This window comes from Pithys albifrons, chromosome Z (assembly GCF_047495875.1).
Source record: "Pithys albifrons albifrons isolate INPA30051 chromosome Z, PitAlb_v1, whole genome shotgun sequence".
NCBI lineage: Eukaryota > Metazoa > Chordata > Aves > Passeriformes > Thamnophilidae > Pithys > Pithys albifrons.
In genome coordinates, this window is record NC_092497.1 from 23,786,220 (window position 1) to 23,796,833 (window position 10,614).

General features: G+C 44.8%; 1 protein-coding gene across 1 annotated transcript; it reads right to left on the bottom strand.

Annotated features, from left to right (window-relative positions):
* Positions 1 to 3,477, bottom strand: CD180 (CD180 molecule). The gene is given in 4 exon segments (XM_071581532.1): positions 1 to 568; positions 570 to 1,755; positions 2,346 to 2,541; positions 3,244 to 3,477. Coding segments are annotated over 4 exon segments (2,184 nt in total).
* Between the last annotated feature and the right edge of the window lie 7,137 nt (positions 3,478 to 10,614).

Consider the following 10,614-nt stretch of genomic DNA (forward strand, 5'->3'; position numbering starts at 1 on the left):
TCACAAACAATGATTAGTAAGATGTCTTTCAACACAATAAAATTGCTGTAGATATCTTTCTGTATCTCCATCATAAACTTCTATTTGCTGGTAATTTTGCTGGAAATAGAAAGCACCATGAATGAACATGGTGCCACAGGATAAAACAGCCAAAACAACTGCTATGATTCCTGCTGTTCTCATCTCACAGGAGAGTGAGACAGTGGCCAGTTGAGTCCCAGCTAGTGATTTGGGTTCAGAGCACCTTGTTCCTTCAGGGTCTTCAATTTTATTGAGATTCTGCTTGTACCAGGTGATTAAACCAGTATTGGAGCAGGTGCAGTCCAGAGGGTTGTAACTTAAATTGATTATGCAATGGCCAGCTAGGGGCGCTAGGTTGTCACCTGATACAATATGAATCCTGTTGTGGGCAAAATTGAGATAAATGCTCTTGAGATTTGAAATTGTATCTGTGCTGAATGCAGCAAGTTTGTTGTGGCTCAGATCATACTGTAACTTCCTGAGGCCGTGAAATACTTGGTTACCTGTTGCTGTCAGTTCATGGGATGATAATATTAGCACCTCTAATGGATAGCTGTTGGAACAGGTTGTCTTTTGGCATGATCCCAAATCAGTTATTTGGACTGGGATCCAAGAGCATGAGATTTTCCAAGCCTTGAAAGAGATGCTGAATACTCATATTATTGTGCAAGGAGGAAAGATTCAGCACTTTCAAGAGATGCAGATTTCAAAAAAGACCCTGTGAAGTGTTGGTACAAAGAGGAGTGAAGGCTAGGTCAAGCAGCTCTAGGTTAGGTCTGTCCTTAATGAGCATATCCTGAAAATGGGGCTGTAGGTTGTGGCTCAGATTCAGGTAACGAAGACTGCTCCAACCTCTCAGTGCTTCATTACAGCACTCAGAGCTTTCAGTATGACTCTGACTTAAATCAAGATGTTGAAGCTTTGCCAGTTTCTCCAAACAGCCCACAGCCCAGCTGTAGGACCTCTGAATCCCCTTGATGTTAAGGTGGGCGAGTGAGGGGAAGGCAGCAGAGCTGATGTTGCAATGCTGCTTAAAGGAGTTTGTCCTGAGACCTAACTCTGCTCGTGACCTCATGCCACTGATGCCAGGGGGCAATGCATGCATGTGGGTTTGCATTAGGTTCAGCCTTCAGAGCCTGGTTTAGTACTGAAATGTGTCAGCATTTAGATTTCTGAAATGCCATAACTGCAGATAAAGATCCTTGACAGAGATATTACAGAAGTTGTGCAAAACATCTGCACTTATGTAGGGCTCCTTTTCTACACTGTAAAATGTTCCCAGCCAAAGGGTCTCAGCTGTGGAGTTCTGTATCCCCACCAGGACCCCAGAGATGTCAGCACAGCCCCCAGAATCCAAACTGTAGTAACAGGACTGGAAAGCTCCAGGTTCAATATATGTAATGGTTTTGCCTTTAAAGATGGGAGTTACATTACTGATCTGCAGAACTTGGACATCATCTGCTGTGATTGCTCCTATGTTGTTCCTTTGTAAGTCAAGATGTTTGAGGTTTCTAGTGGGAATGTTGGGAGGAAGCTGTAATGAAGAGATGTGGTTACTGCCCAAGATGAGAGTGTCTAAGCTGTCCAGATTTGTCATTGGAATGAAGAACACACTGGTTATTCCTGTCTGTGTTAAGACAAGACACTCCAGGGAATGTGGGCCAGCAAATGCTGTGTCAGTCAGAAACATAAGCAGGTTTCCTGTCAGCACAATTGTGTTCAGCTTCCCTGTTGCTGTGAAAGGCACCATCTCATGAAACTCTCCTGGTATGTGTGATTATCCAAACTGCACCTCATATTTGTAAAAACTCATTATCAGTTGCCATGACCAGGATAAAAGTGTCTGTCTTTTTCAGTGATGCTTGCCTAGTATTTTTAAGTTAACATTTAATTACAGGGTTTTGCTGAGAAGAAAAACCTGCCCTGAAATGATGGGTATGAGAAGGCAGTTGTGGGAGTCAATGTCCAACCGAATAAAATGAAAAGCTTTTCCTGTTGACTAATCTGGGCATTTTCAAGGATCAAATGTATCCTTCTCCCAAGTTTTAGGGAACGTAAAAATATTAATAAAAACCTACTGCAGTGACTTTGCTGTCACTGCTGTCTTAGAAGCAGAAATACCTGGAAAATGCATATTTCACCCACTGTCCTGCAAATGATTGCCATGAGTGGAGAAGCCTAGATATAGCCCAAGTGGATCAGTCTCTGCTTAGCAAAAAAATTCACCAGCGTCTGAAGGTTTCCATGTGGATGGAGGCAGGGAGATGCTGCTGTGGTGTGCTCCAGAAGTCTCTGTCTCTGGCAGGGGCAGGGGGTTTCATGACTGTGATGAGCAGAAGTGAGGATGCTCCCTCCATACCTGTTAAATCCAAGTAGAGTCTTCAACTCAGAGAAGGTTGAATTCTGGAGGAAAGGGAACACATTGAAGCTGAAGTCCAGGATTTCTGTTGTGACAGGTATATTTTTCGGAATCTCCCTCAGTCCTAAACCTTCACAGCTATAGCTTTTATTTTCTGTGATCTGCGGAAAATACACAGTGAAGCTGATAGAGGTATGTACTGTGACTATAAATAGGAATCTATGACACTTGGGGGGAAAAAAACCCCAACAAACACAACCTCCAAGTAAACCCAGAGTTCTGAATTATTTAAAATTCAATGTCCAGAACCCTGGGAAACCTCAGCACAGGTTTGCAGTGCACAGCCCTGGGGTTTTCTGGAGTGTGTTTTTAAAATTAATGCCTCGAATCTCTGTTATACTAGTTTGAAGTTGTCTCATCTGCAATGCTTTCTTACGAAAGTTAGCAAATATGAGAATTGTTTACTCTTCTGGATGAATTATTAATCCTTAAAACCGGATTCCCACAAAGTAGCATTAAATTCTGAACGTTGTGAGTCTTGAATCAAAACTTACTCTAAGGTAACTTAAGTAAGCCTTAGAGAGAGGAGGTAAAAGAGAGCATGTCTGGAAAATGTTTCTGGGAGTAATTTGGCCAAATTAATTGGATATGGTCTGCAGTTACACGCTGCAGTGAGGAGACAGCAGGAATGTTCAGCTCAGGCTAAAAAAATGATCATACCTGATGCTCCAAGGCTTTTAAATGTCCATGAAGGCTTTTCAGTTTAAGAGAAAATAGATCAATCTATTATATAGACAAGCCTACTCTGTGGATATCAGGGAAATTTGTTAAAGGTGCCTGACCCACCTTTGTCTGGTGATTACGTGAAAGTCAACCAGAATTTGGGAAGTGCCACCCTGAAACAGCCTGCTGTGCTGCTCTAGGCGTTGGGAATTCTCAGAGCATTGCCCTGGTCCCAACTGCCAGGCTCCAATTGGGAGTGTGGGCACGGCCAGTGCAGCACCAGCTGCCTCCTTGCCTGGGCCCATCTGAAGAGGACTGGAGTCCCCAGGGCTGAGTGGGAGCTGCAGCTTTGGCAATACCCTGACAGTAAGCATGCAAGCGTTCTGCTTGTAGGTAAGTAAATATGTGTGTGGCACAGTTGGCCAACGTGAGCATTTGAATTGATACAAAGCCATTCTGCTAGTGGAGGAGAGCAAGCAGGGGCAGCAGTTGTGTGTCCAGAGGAAAATGCCCTGGAGCCTGAATCCCATGACGTGCAGAGGACAGTGCAGGTGTGCACCCTGCAGGCAGGAGCACATGACCTTTCAGCGTTTGCTGCTGTGCATGTGCATGGGCCCTGAGTCACGGGGCTCAGGTCTTTCTGTTGACATGCAGGTGTATTTGAGGCTAAACCACTTGTCTGCCTGTCTCTGGCTTAAGAGAGGCAGGTGGGCAGTGTCATCACTCAGGAGCCTCATGGGAAAGGGAAGAGCAGTAGTATTTGTTGCAAGCCACAAAATGAATATGGTGAACACTTTCTTCCTTTCCTTTAAGAACAAATTGTGTAACTGGAGGGTGCCAAGGAGTCTCAGGGAGGTACAGGGCCCCACACTGCTGCAGGCAGTGCAGCCTGGCAGGCAGGGACAAAGAGATGCTGGCAGCAGCATGCTGGACAAAGTGGAGAAGGACTGTCGCCACAAAATTCCACATCTGAGTGGGGAGCGCAGCTCCTCTACTGTCCCACTCCCCACTGGTATGCTGGGTCCCAGCTGGAGTTCAACTGCCAGGTGTGCAGCACAAGCAGGGAGTGACAAACCAAATCTGCCCACAGCTAAGCCCTGATATGTAGGTGTTTAGCATGAGCTGGGAAGCAGAAAGCCACCCCAGTACCTGCTGTGATAACACTTGTGATAGCAGAGTCTTAGGTCCATGCTAGAAACACTGAAATAATACAGTGTCAGTAACTACAAAAGTGGCAAAATACTGCCCTAGAACAGCTGATCCTTTCAATAATGGTAAGCAAAGAAAAACCTGTGAAGCTAACTGTTGCCATGTGCACTTTAGTCAGATAGAAGTTATTTAGCTGTCACTATAAAAGAGAACAGTGCCTATGTTTTGCCATTCAAATAAAACAGTGAGTAAGCAAGCTCTTTCCAAATGCTTCAGGCCATGGAGTGGCTCTCAGAGCTAAGAAGACACCATCCCGATGGGGATCCTCTGTTGTACAGCTCTGAGTGCTCAGATTTGTAGATTTAGTTCAATAAGAAATTTTTTTATTGGCCCCAAATGTGTGCTGCATAGGGCTGCTTTTCCCTTGTGCTTCTTCCCTGAATCAAAAACCTGGCCTTTTTTTCCCATTGTCTCCCAGCTGGAATATAAAAGAAAAGATTAAAGAAAAATCTTACTGGACCAGTCTGTTCTCCTGCCCCTGAAAAAGCCCTGGTATTTTCTTACTATTCTCATGTGGTACTGCACACTGACAAATGGCAAATATAGACATCATCATTCCACCATTGTGTACAAATTCCTATATGAAGAGCACAGCACAAGAGGCAAAAAATCCTTATACCTGTTCTCTGACTAGCTCTGATACCTCTTAAATATCCCTGTGAAACTTTATCATCCTTTCAGTTCTCTGAGGGATGAAGAATAGTGCTGGTTTGATGGGCTCCCAAACTTCCTGTCAGTGGTAGCAGAATGTGAGCATGCACAGGTATATCATATTGGTGTGAGGAGGAGGGATGGTGGTGATGTTCCTAAGCATGCATCAAGACACCTGCCTTATTTCTCTGATAAAGACCTTCAGATTCCCCTGAGACACATGCCTTGGCAACTGGAAACACTGGAACATTAGCAGGCAAGTATCCACCTGAGATGTCTCCAGCTGCTGTATATCAAGAGGAACTGGTGGCTGTCACTCACCTCCATGCACATTCTCTCTGCAGCACCAGATGCTTTGCAGCTGACACAGGCAAGCACTGTGAAAACCAAAAGATATAAACCACAGGCCATTATGGAGAGAGGTGGGTTGCTGCAGTGGATGATGTTGTGCTGCCTTCCCTGAATGGAAGTCAGACTGACCAGGGAGGTCAGACAAACTGGAAAGCAGGTTGCCAGGCAAAAACATGCTTGCTGAACTTTCCAGACTCACCATGAGCAAAACAGTAGTTTCAGAGTGAAAGCGGAACTTGTTTGCTTTAAATATCATCAGGTTACTGTGCACTGATGCTTTTCTGGGGCAGAACAGATTTTTAATAAGTGGAAACCTAGGGAAATTGGTCTTTATGCTGATGTAGAGTGAAATGTCTCCCTTAAGTACAGGGTAGTGCAGTGGACTCAATCTTACAGGGTTTTTTCTAAACCATTCTATGATTTGAAGATCTGTGTCTTTCTGCAAGAAGCATTGTTATCCCGATGCATGACTCCTGCTGTAGAAACAATAAAGCTACAAAGCAACATTTCAGTCTAGAACACTCTTTCTCTTGTATTTAGATCACAGAGAATGATCAGTTTTTTGGAGTTTCTTTCCTTTTTAACTGATTGAGTTATTAGCTTGACAACTTTGTTTCCAATAGACTTAAGTGGCACTCTTTCTTGTAGAGTAGAGGAAGGTGTGATGAAAACTTACACAGCCTTAACCCAATGGAACTGATCCAGCACCAATGATTCAATCAGTGAAGCTTCTAGCAATCAAGATACCATCTGGAAAGCATCAAGCTTGACATTTGGGAAGGTGAAGGGACTTGAGCTTCTGTGGTGCCACGGACTTGTGCAAAATAAGTGGCTTTAGATCTGAAATGGTGTATAAAAGCCACAGCTGTCCTAGTAGCTGGAGTTGATGTGTCTGTCAGGTTTCACCTGGGCCATGCTGTCCTCATCCCTGCAGGTGACTGAGGAGAGGGTAGCAGTCAACATGGCAGAAAAGAAGCTTAAAATCCAGTGCAGAGCTCAGTCCCTTTTGCATGCTTGCCTAAACCTGTTGGGTGGGCTGGCAGACACCAAGAGGCCACAGAACTGGTGACCTGCTGCTGCATTGTCTGCTACTACGATGCTTCTGTGCCAACCTGATTGGCTGGGTTTTTTAAGTCCTCTTTAACTTATAGTATACAAAAGAAAATCTCTGAATGACCAACTGAAAAACTCACTCTACAATCTACTAACAGTTCTGCCTCTTTTCTGTCAGTCAGTCCTGTGTTTTTTTGGAAATTCTGCTTGCCCTGCAACTAGTTGCAGAAAGTTCAGAAGAATTCGTTTGATATGTTTACTCCTTGTTTATCTGCTATTTCCCTAATTCGAAAACCTTGCCTTTTTTCCCCATTATCTCCCAGCTGGAATAGGCTGCAGACCCTCTGTGACTTCAGCAGGAAGGGCCATTGCAGGCTGATTCACATTCCATGTTCAACAGGGACTGCTCCTCTTCTGCCTGTTGGTGTTTGCCGTTCCCAAGTGCTGGGCAGATTCTTTCACTTCATTCAGGGGACTGTCAGAACACAGGGGTCACGGGGAAAGTCCCCTCATGAGTAATTTGCTTCTCCTAATTTTACTTTTTCTGTGCTTGAGTGAAACTCCACTATGATGATGGGGAATTTAGGAGTATGCAAACACCAGCAGTAATAATTGACTCCACTGTGATTGTGCATGTCACTAAGTGCTCGTGAGATGCTGCATGCTGCTAAGGGCTGAGCGCTTTGTTCCCTCTGCACTGCTCCTCAAGTGCTGTGGCACTTCACACACAATCACTCTGCCCTGCAGTCATAAATTCCCCTGGAGAGGGCAGTACATCCCCCAGAGGTTCTCCATTTTATGCTGATTTCTTCAGCTATGCAGCAGGAACAGCTCAAAAAGCTCATCCAAATGCATGAGTCACCCACAGTGTCTGCCAATGGGTGGTGGACCTTCCTCCACCAGGAATGTAGTGTCAGTACTAGGAGTGACTGTGATAGTGAAACGCTGTGTGCTCCTCAGCCCAGCCAACTGGCACAGACCTGGGCATGGTGTGGACTGTTGGCATGGTGCTGAAGTCACAGGATGCCAGTTCCCACCCCTGACACTGAAAGGTAGTTTCCATTTCTGATTTGGGATCCGGCAGGCGGCTCTCCACCTGGTAAGAGTATAGCTGACTGGGTTGAGGGGAAGTCCTGTCTAATGTTAAATCCGCCTAGCTGACCTTGGGCCTGGCCTGGCCCAGGTCTCCTGGTCAGAGCACTGAGTGTCATACCTCCAGAAAGCCTGGCCCTGAGGAGTGCTGCAGGTGGGATGAACGTGGAAAATTGTCCTTCCTCCATGATTGCCTTTGAAAAAATTCATAATGACTGTTGGAGTAAGAGGAAATCAATCTAAGATATTAAAAGAAATATGTAAAAAAATGTAATGAATTGTATATCTATATTAGAAAGCCTTTAGTACACTCAGAATCCCTATGAGATGTTAATTCTCTCTTATTTAACTGATAAATCATGTCAATCTCTGGGTCTTCCATAGCTCTGAGGAAAAAGAGATTGGAAAGAAACCTAGTACATCAAGGCTTGCAAAATACCTGTAAATCCTATGCAGGATCAAAGGATTAATATAATTTTCAGCCATTCTTTTCAAGTATGGATTTCAAGATTTTCCTTCTTTGTTGTTTTCTTTAGTACCATAAACAAGAGATAGGAATCCAGATGATTGCTTTACCTGCTGCATGTTAAGAACACAGACCAGGATTTGCCTTGAAGCAGTGTGATTTGCACTGTGACCACTCCCCCACTGTGGCCGCGTGATACCGCAAGAAGATGATGCATGGCAGCTAGGGAGGACCAGGACCACCTGCCCTGCCACAAATGTGCATGTCCCAGCAGGAAAACCTACATAGGCTCTGTTGCCAGTGCAACAGGTATTGAAGGCTCAGGCTGCACTCTAAGGTGAGACCTAAAACAAGGTGATGCAGCAAGAGCATAAATCACTGTCAGGAAGAAACAGCTGGTGTAAAACATATCAGACTTTACTAGTCTTCATGTGAAAGCCCTATGCTTCATGCTACAGCAATTGATCTTTCTGAAATCCTAAACAAGGGCAGGAGATAGCAATCAGATATGCTATCTAGCCCATGCTCTGTGTGTATGTGAGCAGTGTCCCTTTGGGGGTAAGGAGGTGGTGGGGACACAAGTGGGACAATGGCTGCAGGACTGCATCTGTGATGACCTTCCAGCTGGGCAACAACCTGAGTGATGGATCTTTTGGGCAGCCAGAGACCTGGCTGAAGGATCCTCCTGTCCCAGGGATTGCTCTTCCTGTGCTTTGCCACAACTCCTTGGTGAGGAACCAAGTCACCAGCTTCTGTTCTCTGGCACTGATGGATGAGGTTAGTGCTGAAGACATGCCACAGCTTCAATCTGAAAATCCCATGACCTGAGCAAACCACTTGCACAGGTAGTGACCTAGATGTCCCTTGAAAAAGAAGGGACAGTGTGACCAGCGACATGATGTGAGCACTATGTATAGAAGTATGCTAAACAAATAGAGTGAGAACTCCTCTGCCTGCCTCTCCACTCTTGCGGGGTTTATTTGAGGTAACTTGCAAATAAATTGATGTGCATGTATGTAGCCAGGGTACTACTGTTGTGCCATGCCCTGGAGCCCCTGGCTTTGGGAAGGCATCAGTGCTAATTTTTTTAGCAGACAGAATGAACAAACTTTCAGGTGATGACTGCAGCTTGCTAGGGGCCACAGGGCTTCCTGGCCCCTGTACCTGCATCCTGAACCCTGCCTGCCAGCCAGGAAGCCAGCTTGGCTGTGGCTGGAGCATGTGTATCTGTGTGAAGTCCTATCAAATGCAGATTAAAAATAGCTAGGACAAAGGCACTATGTAGGAAGGAAATTGCTGACAGGAATTAGCAACTGATTGCTTAGTGACCTCTTGTTCATCCATGTCTCATCTTCAAAGAGGGAGACATCTCCTATACTGCTGTACTCTCCCTGCAGACACTGTTTCTGGATAGCTACTGCTGTTCTGTTATCCTCCTTGAGTACCTTGTGAGTTTTCAGAAATTTGAAAGATGTCTTGAGGTTTTCAGTGCTGGAACTCCCTGTTAGTCTGTGAAACAATTATGAGAATTTTCCCTGTCTCAAAAATTCAGCCTCTGTTTCCTGCTAAACTAGCAAAAGACTCAGTGTTCTCACTCCCGGTGGGAATGAACACACAGAATCTGACAAACCGGGTGATACAAGTCTTAAATCTTAGATTTTAAAGGGGTGATAGAGAAATCTAAGTAGTTGTATCAAGTCTGACTTGAGTAGCAAACAAAAAATCAGAATTAAAACTCTTGTGAGCTTCCCTTTTCCTCAAATGGTCTCTGTTGTCTGTTGCTTGGCATGGCTTTGGGAAAAGGAGTTTCTTAGCCCTTGCACAGCGAAGCTGTACTGATCACTTGGAGTTGCTTTCCTGTTTGATTTGATATCTTCAGCTGAACACAGATATTAATCTTACAATGGGAGAAAACCAGGCAGAGATAAGGGAAAAGAGCCAAACTGAGGGAGCTGGTGTGAGTTCAGACTATTTAAAGAACTTCTGGCATGGAGATTTTGAAATGACAAGAAAGCATCTTAAAGGAAGTCCCGTTGCTAAGGGACATAAATTGTTGTATATATAGCTTGAGAAGAGTGGAGAGACACCTCTCACCTTCTTTCAAGTAAGAAATGCTGGTGAGGAGCCATAGCTGCATCCAAAGCAGATTTAAAATGTTTCAGCCTTGTCCTGGCTGAGAGAGGGTTTTTGTGACCTTTGGTACAGGGTGGGCACTGGTGAGACTGTGTGGGCAGGTGAGTGCCATGTCTCCTCCCCCACTTGCTGAAATGCAGGAACATTCTGTGCCTCTGGTCAGGGTTGGTGAGAATAACTGGAGAAACCCAAAACTGCCAAGATGAGGGAAAAAAACACAGGTCGTGCTCAGCCAGATGCCTTAGAAATGTGAAGTGATGTTTCAGCACCATTTTGATTGCTTTAATACACTTCTCAAATTTCCCTCCTCTTTCTCTCCCATTCATATTAACAAATTCTTATCTTTCACACTGATGGTCTTTGCCTGATGAGCATCCATGCAACCACCAGGTAACTGCTGGTTATTTAACAAGATAAAATGCATACTGTTCCAGCTGGGAATATGTCAATGCCCGAAACATATTTTGCCACAGCATAACATTTGTTCCTTTGTCCTCACCGTGCTTCAGAGATGGGACTCTGAAGTCTCTAGGCTCACAGTGATCTTGCCTTTCTT